The sequence below is a fragment of the Neolamprologus multifasciatus genome, chromosome 10 (genome assembly GCF_963576455.1).
Source record: "Neolamprologus multifasciatus chromosome 10, fNeoMul1.2, whole genome shotgun sequence".
In the NCBI taxonomy this organism is placed as follows: domain Eukaryota; kingdom Metazoa; phylum Chordata; class Actinopteri; order Cichliformes; family Cichlidae; genus Neolamprologus; species Neolamprologus multifasciatus.
The window spans coordinates 32,195,433-32,211,625 of NC_140448.1; the positions used below are offsets into that span (position 1 = coordinate 32,195,433).

Genomic DNA, 16,193 nt, shown 5'->3' on the forward strand with positions numbered 1-16,193 from the left:
GGACAGTGCATGTTAATGAACATAAATGTTAAAAAAAAAAAAAATACATGAATGTAAACATACCAGATTATAGCCAAGGGCTAATTTCCATCTGTTGTCCTTAAGCATAAAAAAATAGACATAATAATTCATAAAAATTCATCATTCATTCATAATAAAAACTCCATCACCAAACTTACACATACACACCATTCTGTTCCCAAATAAAACATTAAAACTATACAACTCATACATGATCACACACTTGATTTGTCCATAACCAGTTTTTAACCTGTGCCTTAAACAAATTGAATGTCGAGCATTCTCTAATGGGTTGAGGAAGACTGTTCCACAGATGGCCTCCCTTGACAGAGAGGACGTTCTGCCCAAATGCTGTCCGTCTGTGGGGTATAAACAAGTCTCCTCGGATTGTAGCTCGAGTGGTCCTGTCTGAGCTTTCTTTATGCCTAATGAACTGCTTTAGTGGTGGTGGAGCAAGGGAGTGTAAGACTTTATATATTAAACACACTCTTTTAAGTTTCACTACGTTATTGAAGTTCAGTAATTTATGTTTTTTTAACACATGAAAGTGGTGGTGGGAAGTCGGTTTGAACCTATGAAATGCGGCTCGTCTTTTTCAGTGATGCTGAGAAAGCAGATTTCATGACATTTATGCAGTGTTTTAGGGAAACAGAGAGGTATTTGGGACATAAGAGAATTTATGCTGCTTCATTTCAAATTCAAATTCAAATTCAAATTTTTTATTTGTCACATACACAGTCATACACAGTACGATATGCAGTGAAATGCTTGGACAACTGCTCGTGACCTAAAGAAAAAAAAGAGAAGGCTATGAATAAGATAGGAAATAAATATGAAAATAAAAAAGGGTAAATTTAACCAGGAAGGAATAAAATAAAATAAAATAAAATATAAAAATTAAGTTAAGAATGAGATAACTGTACAACACAAATTAGAATGAATGGTAAATTTAACTGGGAAAGAATAAGATAAAATATATAAATTAAAGTTGAAAATAAAATAACTGTACAACAAAATACACAGTATAGAAATATATAAGAATGTATGAAGAAGTATAAATATAAATATATATATACACACAATAACAGCAGCTGTACAAATATTAACTGGAAATGAGGAATATAATGTCCAGTGTTGTGCAATCCACATTATATAGTGTCTTGTGCAGTGCAAATATGCTTAAAGTGGTTTAAGTGATGAAGTGCAAAACAATGTCCAGTGTGTGTGTAAGAACTATATGTGTGGGTCAGTACTGTGTGGTGGTGTGATTGAGAGACCGTATCGCCTGCGGGAAGAAGCTCCTCCTCAGTCTCTCTGTGTTGGTCTTCAGGGAGCGGAATCGCTTTCCTGACCTCAACAGAGAGAACAGTCCGTTGTTGGGATGGCTGAGGTCCTTCACGATCTTCCTGGCCTTGGTCCAGCACCGCCTGCTGTAGATTGAGTGCAGGTCAGGGAGCTCTGAGCGGATGGTGCGCTCAGCTGAACGCACAACCCTCTGTAGAGCTCGTCTGTCCTCCATGGTGCTGTTCCTGAACCAGGTTAAGATGTTTCCCGTCAGGATGCTCTCTATGGTGCAGGAGTAAAAGTTCCTGAGCACCTTGGAGGGCAGTCGGAAGTCTCTCAAGCGTCTGAGGTGGTAGAGACGCTGACAGGCCTTTTTCACCACGGTGTTGATGTGACAGGACCATGACAGGTCCTGCGTGATGTGAACTCCGAGGTATTTGAAGCTGTCCACTCTCTCCACTGGGCACTCGTTGATGACGGGGGTCTGGTAGTTCCTCTCCTGCTTAGTGCTGAAGTCCACTATCAACTCCTTTGTCTTACTGACGTTTAGAAGGAGGTTGTTCCTCTGGCACCAGTTCTCCAGATTCCTAATCTCCTTCAGGTAGGGCGTCTCGTTGTTCTCAGAGATCAGGCCCACCACGACGGTGTCGTCAGCAAACTTGATGATGGTGGTGGAGCTGGTAGTGGCCACACAGTCATATGTGTACAAGGAGTACAGCAGGGGGCTCAGAACACACCCCTGGGGGGCTCCAGTGCAGAGAGTGGTGGAGGCTGAGACATGTCCGCCCATCCTTACTGCCTGTGGTCTGCCAGTTAGGAAGTTGGAGATCCACTGACACATAGATGAGCTGAGTCCCAGATGCTCCAGCTTGGTGGTGAGTGTGGAGGGAATTATGGTATTAAATGCAGTATTAATGACTAACTAACAACTAACAATGAATTTAATGGTATTAAATTCATTGTTAGTTGTTCATGCTCTGATTTCTCAAACCACATATGTTTGTGTCCAGCTTTAATTGGAAATCAAACTGAAAGAAATGTGTAGTACAATTTCTAATCAGAGAGTAGAAATTGTAGTCCATTGGAGTAGTCCATTGAAGCTTCTACGTTACTACTAAGGAATGTCCAAAGTCACAGTGTGCTGGGGATGAAACGTTGGAACATCTGCTGTGATCTTGTTATAGAACAACAGAAATTAGACAACAAATGGCTAGGGTGGGATTTGACATTGATAACAACATAAAAGCTATAAAGTAAGAAAAATGCTTGATAGTAAAAGATGGCTTTTCTGGTTAATCATGTGTATTATTAATACCCACATTTGGAAAACAAGAACTAAAGTGGTTGGGAAATAAAAAAATGATTAGCAGTGAGGCTGTTGGTAAAAACATTTTTCCAGATCTGAGGAGGAGAAAACAGAAGAACAATAGTCCTTTACCTTGGGATCTTTTAAACATATGAATATATAAATAATTTTGAGTATGTTTTTTTTAACTCTATTCTTTCTGTGTTTGTGTTGCAAATTGTTGTCTTGACATGTGCTTTGATGTAAATTGCCATGTAACTTGAAAATAAAGGCTTTAAAAAAAAGATGCTGCCTGAAAATGAGTATCCTTTGAATTTCCAGCAACAACTTATAACATAAGTGCCACCACCATCTTTGTGAATTTGAACCAGAGATCATTGTTGTTTAATTATTCTATATATGCTTTAATTGTGTATCCCCTCACAACACCACGGGCCGCTCTGCAGGAGTTTGTAGAGTGGTGTGACAGCACCAAAATTGAATTGAACGTGAGCAAAACCAAAGAGATGGTGGTGACCTTCTCCAGTAGGCAGAGGGATCCACGGGAAGCCAGTGGAGGTAGTTGAGTTACCTGGGAACCATCTTTGACAACCTTCTGAAATTCTCTGCCAACACTGAGGAGATTCTCAAGAAGTGCCACCAACAGCTATACCTCCTTGGGAAACTCAACTCCTTTGGAGTCAGCACACCCATCATGATGACTTTTTTTACTATGCCTTCCTGGAAAGCATCATGACCTTCTCCATCACCTGCTGGTTCCACTCCCTCAGCCTTCATACAGGAACAGACTGCAGCACACTGCATCAGTGTGCTCTAAAATCATTGGCCTGCCTGTCAGAACTCTGGCACAGGTTTTCAGCCAACAGGCCCTTAGACAGGCAGCCAAAATCATCGACCCCTCTCACATTCTTCACCCCGCATTTCAATGGCTCCCCTCTGGGCGACGCATCCGCTGCATTTCCTGCAGGACTGAAAGGAGGAGAGCCACCTTTGTCCCCAAAGCCACTCTGCTTTTTAACTCCAGCAGATAAGACCATTTCCCCACACCCAAACATAAACTACACTCTTTTTACACTGCCGACACTTTACTCAGTTATTTATTCACCTTTCAGTCACTTTAATTTCAAAACTGTAATTTGTGTATTTATTATCTCACTCTTATTGGCTGTATATGCCAGGTCTATCTTCAATGCTATGCTGCTCTGTTGTATGTTAATTGCCCCCATGGGAATAAACAAAGTCCTTCTGATTCTGTCCTTTATGAAAGCGACAAAACACGTGACAATTTTCATGATGGTATTTTGAACTGATCAGGTTTAGCAGACACACTGAAGCTATATGTCCTTTGTGTGTGGCTTAAAGAAAAACATGTCACTGCTTGTATTTGCCTTGTTACACAAACGTTTGTCATACTCAAAAGCTGAAGGTTCAGAGACAACCATGCCAAGTGACTCCTTGATAGTCTTAGTAACTACCACATGCCTTTGACTTGTTAGTGAGACTAGTTAACCAAATGCCTTTTCATAGTTTGGAATCAGAAGATTGACAGGATAGGAAACCTCAAAGAACGCTCTTAAAGGGAGGTGTGTGTGGCTCTTAAAAGAGCCGTTTGGTTGTTTCAGTTGGTGTGAATGAGTTTAACCGCCGAAGCCGTACAGAGTGCGGCCCTGTCTCTTCAGAGCGTACACCACGTCCATGGCGGTCACGGTCTTCCTCTTGGCGTGCTCGGTGTAAGTGACGGCGTCACGGATCACGTTCTCCAGGAACACCTTGAGCACACCGCGGGTCTCCTCGTAGATCAGACCCGAGATACGCTTCACTCCGCCACGGCGAGCAAGACGGCGGATGGCGGGTTTGGTGATTCCCTGGATGTTATCGCGGAGAACTTTACGGTGACGCTTGGCGCCTCCTTTTCCGAGTCCTTTGCCTCCCTTGCCCCTTCCACTCATGGTTACAGTTTCTTCCTTGACCGAACAAAGTTGAATACCGTCCCACGCGAGCTCTCTAGTCTTATCTCTGAGTGGCGGACGTAATAGAAGACCGTTGCCGTGTTTTGTTTTTCTTTTTTTGGTGAATCAAATTTCATGAGCCCCGCCTACTTTCCTGCCCCAGTGTGGACCTGAACCGATTTCAGCTTTATTTGTTTTTAATAAGATATAATATAGTGATTAACTCATTAGTCTAACACATGATTCGAGGTTGGAAGAGACACAAATCCCTGACAGGGTTCCATCAAAGATGATATCCAGCCTAAACACCTGGCCTAAATCAAATGTGGAGATGTGAGAATACTACCAGTAAACTATCTACACATCTATCATAAAGACTCACACCAAAGCCTCCTCATGATGTCTGAGCAAAGTCTGTTTTTGTTTTCAAACAACTAGCATTTTTCATTTTATTTTGTTCTTGAAGCACTTACTGCAAATGAAAATGCATCTTTAAAACTCGTACAATTTTCCTGCTGTCTTTACTGCTTTAAAACTCAAAATATAAGTAGATATAAATATAAACAGATAGACTGAAAAAATTTGCAGTACACATTCTTGCAATGTCATTCATTTAAAATAACAGAAACTGAGAACAATAACTTTTTGTCAAAATGGCAGGCACTGCGGCTTCCACGTTCTATGGCAATCAGGGAGGTTACGTGATAACTGTTTTCAGAGATACTGTTTCTCTTAAAGATGAAATTGTTTCTTCCACACTACAATCTTCAATTTGGTTTATTAAGATGTCATAAATGTACAATAAGTTTAACCCTTTCACAATAAAACTTATTCATTGTCCTTTGTGGTGGACAGCAGGACTTAAAACCTCCCATTTTTAATACTTCAAAAAGCTGAGGGCTGAAAGAGCTAGAAAGGATTTGATTCAAGTTTGTGGAAGGAGGGTTAGGCTTTGAGCTTTTGGGAGATGAGGTGGAGCAGATCCAGACATTGCAGCAGGAAGGTGACATGTTTGAGGACGAGTAAATCAGTAAACAAGCTTTCAAGGAGCCGGATTAGGGACGGAGTAACAACACCCACAATCCACTATGGATTAGAAGTAATGTGAAAGCTCGATCTTTTACACTGGGGGATTTTGTTTCTCTTGCACAGCTGAAATACCTCTGCTCAATCTACACAGGCTTTCCATGATCTCAGCAGACTGGTGTATATTTGCTAGAAGTGCACTAAACCACATTACTTTGCTCTTTCTCAATCCAATTTCAACCCTTTTAAATCTGGGTTATTTTTTACATGAAACAAAATCAGCTGCTCAGCTGATCTCATTATAGCCAATGAAATAACTCATGACAGATTCTTCAAGATTCATCATGTTAACAAATGAGCTTGTCTCTTGTCAGAGTGCAAGCTTCAGTCTGCTGAGACCTGTGTAGATGAGCAGATTATTCCTTTCCCAGGTCAAGTTTACACATTACTTTTTACTCATAATGGGCGTAAGAATACTGCCATTTTGGCCCTACCGATGCTCAAAAGCAGACATGTCCTTTGACCTTCCTTATCTCCCGTATGGCTCTCTTCGTCCATGAATCCAGCTTTAGGTGATTATTGGGCAGAATGCAGTTTTATCAAAAAGCTTGTCTTTTAAAAAGTAATTTGTTAAAACAGTGTTTTAATGTAATATTTTTTTTCAGAAATTCCTAATCAGAATGTTATTAATCCCAAAGGAAATTATGTGGTTACAGTTCCTCCAAGTCAATAAAAACCATAGCAGACTGAATTAAATAGAATAATATTTTCAAAAAGTTATAACATGTGAAATATCTCTAATATATACAAATGGCTGAAATATGAATATCCAGACTATTACAGAGAATAAATATGATTGGCACCATACTCTAAACTCAAACTTATACCTATTTTTAAATTACCCCAAAAAGGCAACTTCTTAAAACCTTTGTTCTCCTGGATATCGGGAGAACAAGAGGAATATTATGACATGGAATACTGAAAACAAAATTAACAGAAACGGGCAAAACTGTCGTAGAAAAAAAGTTTTTATTTTATGATGGCTTTATCTTTGGACTATGGAGTATGTTCTAAAGATTCCACATAGAATATAGTAGTATCCAACAGTGTCATATGAAAACATGCAAATGAAAGCAGCTGGTCTGAATTTTAACATTCACTCCAGTGGAGAGAACCAGGAGCCTTGGGGAACAGTCTAAAGAAAAACAGTGTTGACTGCTGTGGTGAGCTAGCATCATCAAACCCTGCAGAATACACATCTGTAATGTCATTCGCAGATTTAAGACTGTATCAGTGTACCATTTAATAATTATGAGGCAGATAGTGTGTAGGATTTGTTATTATCATCACCAAACAACTGCAGTGGAAAATCTCAGGACATGTGCTCTTCAGAAGAAGTGGGTGGCTCTGAAAAGAGCCGTTGGGTGGGTGCAGTAGAGCTGCAGTTTACTTGGAGCTGGTGTACTTGGTCACGGCCTTGGTGCCCTCGGACACGGCGTGCTTGGCCAGCTCACCGGGAAGCAGGAGGCGCACGGCGGTCTGGATCTCCCTGGAGGTGATGGTGGAGCGCTTGTTGTAGTGAGCCAGGCGGGAGGCTTCAGAGGCGATGCGCTCGAAGATGTCGTTGACGAACGAGTTCATGATGCTCATGGCCTTGGAGGAGATGCCGGTGTCGGGGTGCACCTGCTTCAGCACCTTGTACACGTAGATGGCGTAGCTCTCCTTCCTGGTCTTTCTCTTCTTCTTGCCGCCCTTGCCGGCGGTTTTGGTCACGGCTTTCTTGGAGCCCTTCTTGGGCGCGGACTTGGCGGGTTCAGGCATTTTCCTTCTTTGCTTCTTCAAAGCAGAGAATGTGCCCGTCAGCGCAGAGCGGCTCTCTTTTATTTCCGCTGTATGCAAATAAGGCTGTGCAGATCCCCGCCTGTCATTGGTCGAGCTGTTGCTCCCTTTCTTTGGTGGGTAAATTGCTACTGCGCAGTCTCACAATGGAAAAAAATAGGACCTTCAGCTTTCATTCACTGGACTATATTTAACATTCACAACGCGACACGTCGGGATTGTGGCACTAGTTAAAGAAAGTAGATTGAAATGTGCACGTTAAAGTGAAACTTGTGAGATATTTGGAAGAAATAAGAATTTAAAGAATCTGTGCTTCTACAGTTAGTGATCATAGATGTTTGTTCTCAGAAATGTATTTGTGTTCTTCTTGATATCAAACTGAAAACATTATGTAATATTTCTTATTGGAGCAACCAAACTAGACATTTTTTAAATCACATGCATCGTTTTTACCATTGAAGGACTTTATAGTCCTAGCATATAAACAGGTTTTTACCTAAATAAACATGCATTACATAATTCAACAAATGCATATACTACTCAGTAATGCATATATTATTATATATTGTACATATATTTATTAGTCTCAGATTTAGCCATTCTTATATTTTGCTTGTTTTATGTTATTGTATTTTTGCACAACTCTGCTGCCTGTGAAGCTCGCACACAAGAATTTCACTCGCATGTACTGTACCAGTGTACCTGCACATGTGATGTGACAATAAACGTGATTTGATTTAAATCCAGTATTTGACAATACAGTTATTCCGGTGATTGCTCTATGTAATATTTACTTATTGTGTATTCAGTGATAATGTCCGTTAATGTGAACACATCACTATTACTACTTCGCTTCGCCAAATTTGTTCACTCCAGTGTTGTGGAAAATAAAATTGAGACCATGTTACCCCTGAAATGGGAAACCTGTCCAGGATGAACCCTGCCTCACGACCACATTAGGAATAACCTCCAGAGTCGGACACTACTAAAGAGAAGTGCAGTTAACTTATTCACCTACTCAGATTTCATATCATAGCTCTGAACACCAATTAAAACAAAAGCTTTTATTTAAAGAGTCATGCATTATCGTAACATAAAGCCTTCCACCACATAATATATGTCAGCGTATATGTCCAGACCAAAAGAACATAAACCCATATAACGAACATTTAAAACCGAAGCTCTTAAAGGGAAGTGTGTGGCTCTTAAAAGAGCCGTTTGGTTGTTTCAGTTGGTGTGAATGAGTTTAACCGCCGAAGCCGTACAGAGTGCGGCCCTGTCTCTTCAGAGCGTACACCACGTCCATGGCGGTCACGGTCTTCCTCTTGGCGTGCTCGGTGTAAGTGACGGCGTCACGGATCACGTTCTCCAGGAACACCTTGAGCACACCGCGGGTCTCCTCGTAGATCAGACCCGAGATACGCTTCACTCCGCCACGGCGAGCAAGACGGCGGATGGCGGGTTTGGTGATTCCCTGGATGTTATCGCGGAGAACTTTACGGTGACGCTTGGCGCCTCCTTTTCCGAGTCCTTTGCCTCCCTTGCCCCTTCCACTCATGGTTACAGTTTCTTTGACGGAACAAAGTTGAATAGGGTCTCACTTGGCAGAGGCTGTTTATTTGTGTCCCATCTCCGGACGTAACAGAGAAAAAGGGCGAATTTGAACAAGGCCCCGCCCATGTTTTTCAAATCGCTTTTCCGTCTTTACGGAGAGACGTAAAACCGCTCACTGACGTCACACTTTCAGGGACAGAAACAATAGCGGACATGTTTTCAGAGAACATATGGATAGCTTTCATACCTGGATTAAATGGATCTAAAAAAAAGTGTAAAAACAGAGAAAATACATTTTCAATAACAAAATTATAAGTAATTCAAAAAAGATGCCCAGGGGCAAAGGTTAGGCATTTGCAAAGGATTCAAGGAATCTGCTGGTAAATACAGACAATGATCACACTCCAGTTTTACTACTGCTGAAGTGCTGCGTTTGACACTGTGGATCACTGCATTTTATTGGATAGGCTTGAACATTTTTATTATTGTTCAATAATTGGTTTTTATTATTATTATTATTACATACTTATTTATACAGACTGTGAGTGGAATGTTAGCTGATAAGTTGCATATTCCTCTCAGAAGTGTCACACCTATACGAAATAAACTGAACTGAACTTCAGGTAGTTACATTTGAGGTATTTCCTGAACTTGGTTGGTGTCAGGCATATCAGTTGACTTGTCAGCCTTATAAGTATGAACATAATTTAGCAATCGTACATGTTAAATAAAATGTATGGTTCACATAAAAATAATTACAGACACAATTCCCAAAAAATGATCTGAACAGCATCACATGCTCATATGAACCATGAAAGTTTACCTTTTTGCACTTTTTGAAATTCTATTTCATTTTGGGAACCGGTGCTTATTCCTGCTCTTCTATATCACTGACATAAAATTACTGCTATTATGGAGCAAAATTTAGCTCCATAATAGTGTCGCTCAATGTCAGAATGTCTACTGCCCACATGCGCTTCAAAAATCTGTAACTTAGATAAGCCTCAGTTCTTCAAACTATAACTGGCACAGCTGGATTTATTATTCACTGTTTGTCAGCGTGGTTCATAAATCTCTCACAAGAGGGCAGCAGTACATAAAACTCCAATCACCAGCAGCGCCCTGCATGGAGACTCTTACATCCGCTTAAATTGTTGTTTTCATCCAAGTATGCACAGAAATGTAGATTTTTTTATCAATTCTGATAAATCACCTGTATGACAGCTTAAATAGCACATATATTATGAATAATATTAATATTAATATTAATATTAATATTAATAATAATGTTAATAATAATAAAAGAAAATATAAAATATATAAAAAATTATATAAAAAACTTAAAACAATCTGAGGGGAAAAGACAAAAACAGGCAATCCCGTGTTCACAGTACAACATTCAACCATTAAAATGCGGCCTATAAAACTAATGGCAAAACACTTACGTGACAAACAAACTTGGCAAAAATAGCATAAATTATTGTTCATATGAAGCAAAAACTATTGAGAGAGACGCATATATATATATATATATATATATATATATATATATATATATATAAAAATAAATAAATATTTATTTATAAATAAATGGGAATTAGTAAAGATGACCTGTGTTGGAAGCAGAGACAGGCAGTAATGCGTTACAAGTAACACGTTACTGTAATCTGATTACTTTTTTCAAGTAATTACTTTTTCAAGTAACGAAGGGATTACTATTGCAAAAAAGGTCATTTGATTACCGTTACTTTCCCGTAGGAACGCTGCGTTACTGCGTTACTAAAACCATGATTTTTTGCGAGAGTGTCTCATGACAGTGACGTAAGCGAGTGCGACGTTCGTGACAACAGCTGTGTGCAGATCAACAATGGATCATATATTGAGTGCAGGAGAGAGTATGAGCGTGCAGCGTTTAAAGTGTGGAAGTACTGACCTTACGTTGAGTTTGATTCCATAAAAAGTGACAAAAACATTAGCGTCCGCTGTTCACTGCATGGGAAGAAAACTTCTTCTTACAGCGAAAAAACCCCCAAAACTTCCAAGCAAGCACCGAGTGCGCTGCCACGGGAATGTGACATTCACAGAGAAACTCGCGGATTCTTCCACTGACCGCTGCACACCTGCACCAGGGTAAACCTCCGCCTACCCCACTCCTGCTTTACAGGTGAAAATAGAGCAACAGGACCGCTAGTCTTTGATTTTATTTATTTTCTGCTGTGTTTTACTTGCATCTATTTGAAAGACTGAGTGTAAACACAAAAAATATTTTATTTTATGTGCAGAAAATAGGTTTAAATGTTAAACAAATTTCTTCCAGTCAAAGAATGGTGCATATAATTTAATGTTTGCTTGATGCATAAAGTTAAAAGATTAAAACTAATAAAACAAGTTTTAAAAAGAGACTTTTTCATTTGATTACATTTTGTATGATGATTATGCAGAAAAAAATAGAATTGGGCTGAAAGATCTATCGCATTATCACCTATTCAGGTTGTAAATTATGTTGTTGTTTTTTTTAAGTAACTAAGTAACTAATTACTTTTGAAAATAAGTAATCAGTAAAGTAACAAGATTACTTTTTGGGGGATGTAATCAGTAATTAGTTACTGATTACTTTTTTCAAGTAACTTGACCAACACTGGTTGGAAGTGCCAAGAAGCAAAAGGTACGCGAGTACATGCTATATGGGAATGTCCACTGGTCTCTAGTGATGTGTCGGTCGTGAACGAAATGATCTGGGTAGCTCTGTTTTGGAAGTTCAGTTAACGCTAGAAATGTTTTTTGGAGTTTGTACGTGTTTTGTCTCTAGAGGCCACCACATATATTCATATATAAACATATATAAATAAAACCACTTTTTTTTTTACATTAGTAATTCCTTTTGTGCATAATTTTATATTATTGTTAATAATAAATTAATTAAAGCAACAAAACAACCTGAAGAGCCGGTTGGGAGCCGAAAGAGCCGGTTCTCCAAAGAGAGCCGGAAATCCCATCACTCCTGGTCTCCCCAATATGGGAAAATGTTTTAAAATATATGGAGGGATGGGTGAAATTTAAATTACCTAGCTCACCGAGATTGTGCCTCTTGGGGGACAGAGGCGAGGTGCCACAGTTAGACAAAGCAGGCTTCAGAGTGTTAAACACTGGGCTTGTGACGTGTGTTTGTCTTATTTTAACACTTTGGAAAGCGCCTCGGACTCCAGCCCTGAAAATGTGGAAGGAGAAAATGCTGGGAAGACTGAGCAGCAAGACAGAGACTCTAACAGAACAATGTGACAGTTTTATGAGTCTACAGCATGATGACAAAGTGAGATACAGTCTGAATTGAGAGGGTCTTGGCCATCCATTCTCTTCCACCCGCTGCTATATTCTGGATTTAATACCCAAAACCTTTATTTCGATTATTTCTTACATTACAGACTTTTGATATAAACATTCTGTGTTCTTACAGATAAATCTGCCAGCATTGAAATCATCTCCAGCTGCAACATTAAAGCAATAACCTCATTAATGATCCAGTAACACTGTGGATATAGCCGGCCAGGCAGGAGGAAGTGGGCTTTAAACAGGCAGAGCTAGAACCACTTCTAGCTCATTTTAAGGCATTTTAGAAGCAATTTGTTTTACAAAGACATAAACCTGACGGGAAGCAGCAGCTACTTTTAGGCCGTGGGTGGGGTTCAGCCCGACCTTCGTCTGCATTTCTTTCTTGCATGCAAACTGTGTCAAGGTGAGCAACAACAGCCAGCGAGGCAATAAAAGTCTTTGCTGTTTACAACCACCATCATCAAACTTTCCATAAAGTGGAGTTTTATGGCTGTTTGCTGGTTAATGGTTTACCTGGAGACAGGTGACAGTGGGAAACAGAAAGAAAATGGAAGCGAGTTCACACATACAATCATCCTTATCTTCTCGCTTGTTTCTTTCTGTAACTCTTCTTTGTTGTCTCTCATTTCGTTTTTGTCTTTAGAAGAACATAAAGCTCGTGGAGATCGTGATGATTTTTAAACTCGTCCCCAACCTCAGTTTGTTTGTTTTCTGTGTTTTTACATTATTAAAGTTTCCATCTTTGCTCAGAAAAAAGCTCTTTGACCTCACAGAGGCTTTGACCTGTTTAAAGGAAATAAAGAAAGATCACCTTCGAGTCTGGATGTGCTCATTCTGTGAGAGGTCATTAACCAACCTGTCCGTCCTGAGATTAGTCTGTAGTTTTACAGCTGTGAAATCATACGTGGGAGATCAATACCAACCTACGAAAGGAAAACTATTATAGACACAGGAAGAAACGTTGAGGGTCACAGTTTCTTCTTATTTTAGGTACATTCGATTAAATATAAAATATTGTTGTGTGTTGCTGTTCTATATTTTTATCTTATTCATTACTACACACTGCCTCAATTAATTTTATAAAACTGGCTATAATATTACAAACACCAGTGTTTATTGCACAGGTAGCTGCTTTTACAAAAAACATTAGCATCGTCAGAAATGTTTGAATATGTGCAACATGCTAATAATTCATATGATTTTTTTATTATTCCTCTTTTTTTTTCGAGAAATTAAAATTTTACCCAAAGTTCTGACCTTTGCTTTATGTTTATGTTCATATACATACATACATATGTACACATACATACATACATACATACATACATATATATATATATATATATATATATACATATACATATATATATATATATATATATATATATATATATATATATATATATATACACATATATATATATACACATATATATATATATATATATATATATATATATACATATACATATATACATACATATACATATATACATACATATATATATATATATGTATATATGTATGTATGTATGTATGTATGTATGTATGTATGTATATATATGTATATATGAGAGAGAGAGAAAGAAATATTCATGTTCTAAATACAGAAGCAGTTTAACCAGAAGCTCCTCACATGAGGATATCGATATAAGAACTATCAAACACTTGAAAACATGAATGCTGGTGTGAATTATTGTGGCTTTTATGTGATTTTTACTGCAGCCGACTAAACTAAATACTCATCAGTGTAAAACAATAAATCTCCCATAAATCCATAAAGACGCAGATAATTCCTCTTCAGGAGGGCAGCGGAGGGGCGATCGGAGGACAGGGAGGAGGGCGGCTTCTGCTGCAGGGTTGCTGGTTTAAATCCCTGCTGCACGGTACTGATGAGCAAGGCAGGGACCAAAAATCTGTTTATTTGCAGATTTGTTTAAAATGTTTAAAAGAAGTTTGAAATCAAATTTAAATAATTAAAAGGTTTGAAGAGTAATAAAAGTTCATGATTAATACTTAAATAGATATTTACATTTTAAATCAGCAGCATATTTATATGTAAATTGTTAATAATGACAAATGCAGTTCTCTGGAAAAGTTAAAGCATTGGAGATCATAAATGATAACAAAAAATAGTAAAATGTTTAACTTTAGTTGTATTTTTCATTCAAAGTAATCTTTTCAGAGCACATTTGTACTTTTTTAGCGCCCCACATGATGCTTACATAGATTTCTTTTTACATGAAACATGTCTAAGTATGTTTTTGTTCAAATGTCACACACCTTTACATACGTTTCTAGAAAATCCTGAAAATAATATTAAAAATTAATCCAGAATTCTGTTTTCTGTTCCGTAAACATCTGGATTTGGTTCACAAGACAAACAGCAGGTGGCGCTGATTCTCAGCCCAATGAAGAATAAGAAACAGAGACAGATGTGTAGCTCAAACAATAAAAATTGTGACGAAAACATCAGATTTCTGTTCACAGCTGACTGTATACTGGTGTTGGTGTAAACGGATCCTGTCAGCTGATCAGGCCGCTCTGATCAGTTCAGCTGCTAAAAAAGTGGAGCAGCTGTTCAGCGCAGGACAGCGGAGGATCTGAGCCTCATGGTGAGGTGTTCAATTATCAGCATTAATAAAGGATATAAATAACTAACTTTTTCTTTTCTTTTTTTACATGTAATGCCCTCACTGGATGGCCTCAGTGTTTTCTTACTGTGTTTTTTCCCTCAGTCTGCTTCTTTTGATTGTCCCTGCCGGGTCATCCCAGAAATGCACCTGGTCACATGATTCCTGGAGTCTTTACACTTTCATAATGAGTTCATGCAATCCTCTCAAGGTCTATGTTAAATACAAGACACAGAAGATTTTAGAAGTTTCTAAAATGTATATTTGACTTCCCAACAATCAAAACATGAAGTCATAAATGATGAAAATTTAGAGTAAAACTGATCATGTGGACGGTAAAATAGTTGTTTTCTGACCATTTTTTTAAAATCTCAGTGTGTTTTGTCATGTGTATGGCAAAACTCCTTGGGGGGGGGGGGGGGGGGGGGGGGGGGCTAAACCGGCACTAGCAATGTGTACCTAATAAAGTGGCCTGATGAGTTTTTGGACTCACGCTGTCATTTCATGTCAGGTTGAATAAAATAAGTAAAGTTATTCAGGACACACTAATTACTCGTAATGGTAAAAAAGTATCTACACAGTGTCTACATTTATCTCTCAGTGTCTGTGGGTTTATACAGGTCTTCTTTTTTTCTTACATTTCATGACAACTTCTATTTTTATTAATGGCCTTACATTAATTTTATTGTTATTTTCTTTTAAAACAACAGATTCTAATAAAATTCCAAAGAAAAGTTTTTCTTAGTATAATTTTATTTTACTTTTTATGGAATAATTAAGCATCATTTTGTATGAAATAACTGTTTTATAAAGTGACAAAGTAACTATTCAGACTCTCACTCAAAGTTGTAGCATCCAAATCGATCTTAAAGTAAAAATACTCATCGTGCAGAATGACGTACATGTTTGTTTTATCACAGTGATTGATTCGTTTAAATGTAGATCACTTTGATGTAGCTTTCATATTAGCAGGGATACACTCGCAGCCCCTCTCATCCAAATATGCTCAACGTCTAACTCCAAAAATCAAACATGGCAGCATCCAAAACAGCGACGCTGACGCCTCAAAATGTTACAGCGAGTGCTGTCACCATGGCTACGCCCCTCTCTCTTTCTTTTGTATACAGGCTACAATAATTCAATAAACATATAAATCTATTTGAACAAACATCGTCACCGTCTCCAGAGTTTCTCCTCCTCAGCTCCACAAATCATCCAAACTTTAATGTTATAAGATATTTAAACCCGCTG

The 16,193-nt window shown here is 38.5% G+C and overlaps 4 protein-coding genes across 4 annotated transcripts in view; 1 reads left to right on the forward strand and 3 right to left on the reverse strand.

Moving 5' to 3' along the window:
- Positions 1-16,193, forward strand: part of LOC146510531 (glutamate receptor 1-like) — a 441,677-nt gene that overhangs the window by 204,688 nt on the left and 220,796 nt on the right. The window lies entirely within an intron of this gene.
- Positions 4,200-4,598, reverse strand: LOC146510547 (histone H4). Its single transcript, XM_085175386.1, has one exon. The coding sequence runs from the start codon at positions 4,558-4,560 to the stop codon at positions 4,249-4,251; it is 312 nt and encodes a 103-aa protein (XP_085031512.1). The 5' UTR covers positions 4,561-4,598; the 3' UTR covers positions 4,200-4,248.
- On the reverse strand, positions 6,597-7,455 carry LOC146510548 (histone H2B 1/2). Its single transcript, XM_085175385.1, has one exon. It carries the CDS (start codon positions 7,405-7,407, stop codon positions 7,033-7,035), a length of 375 nt encoding a protein of 124 aa, XP_085031511.1. The 5' UTR covers positions 7,408-7,455; the 3' UTR covers positions 6,597-7,032.
- On the reverse strand, positions 8,623-9,018 carry LOC146510549 (histone H4). The gene has a single exon (XM_085175387.1). The coding sequence runs from the start codon at positions 8,981-8,983 to the stop codon at positions 8,672-8,674; it is 312 nt and encodes a 103-aa protein (XP_085031513.1). The 5' UTR covers positions 8,984-9,018; the 3' UTR covers positions 8,623-8,671.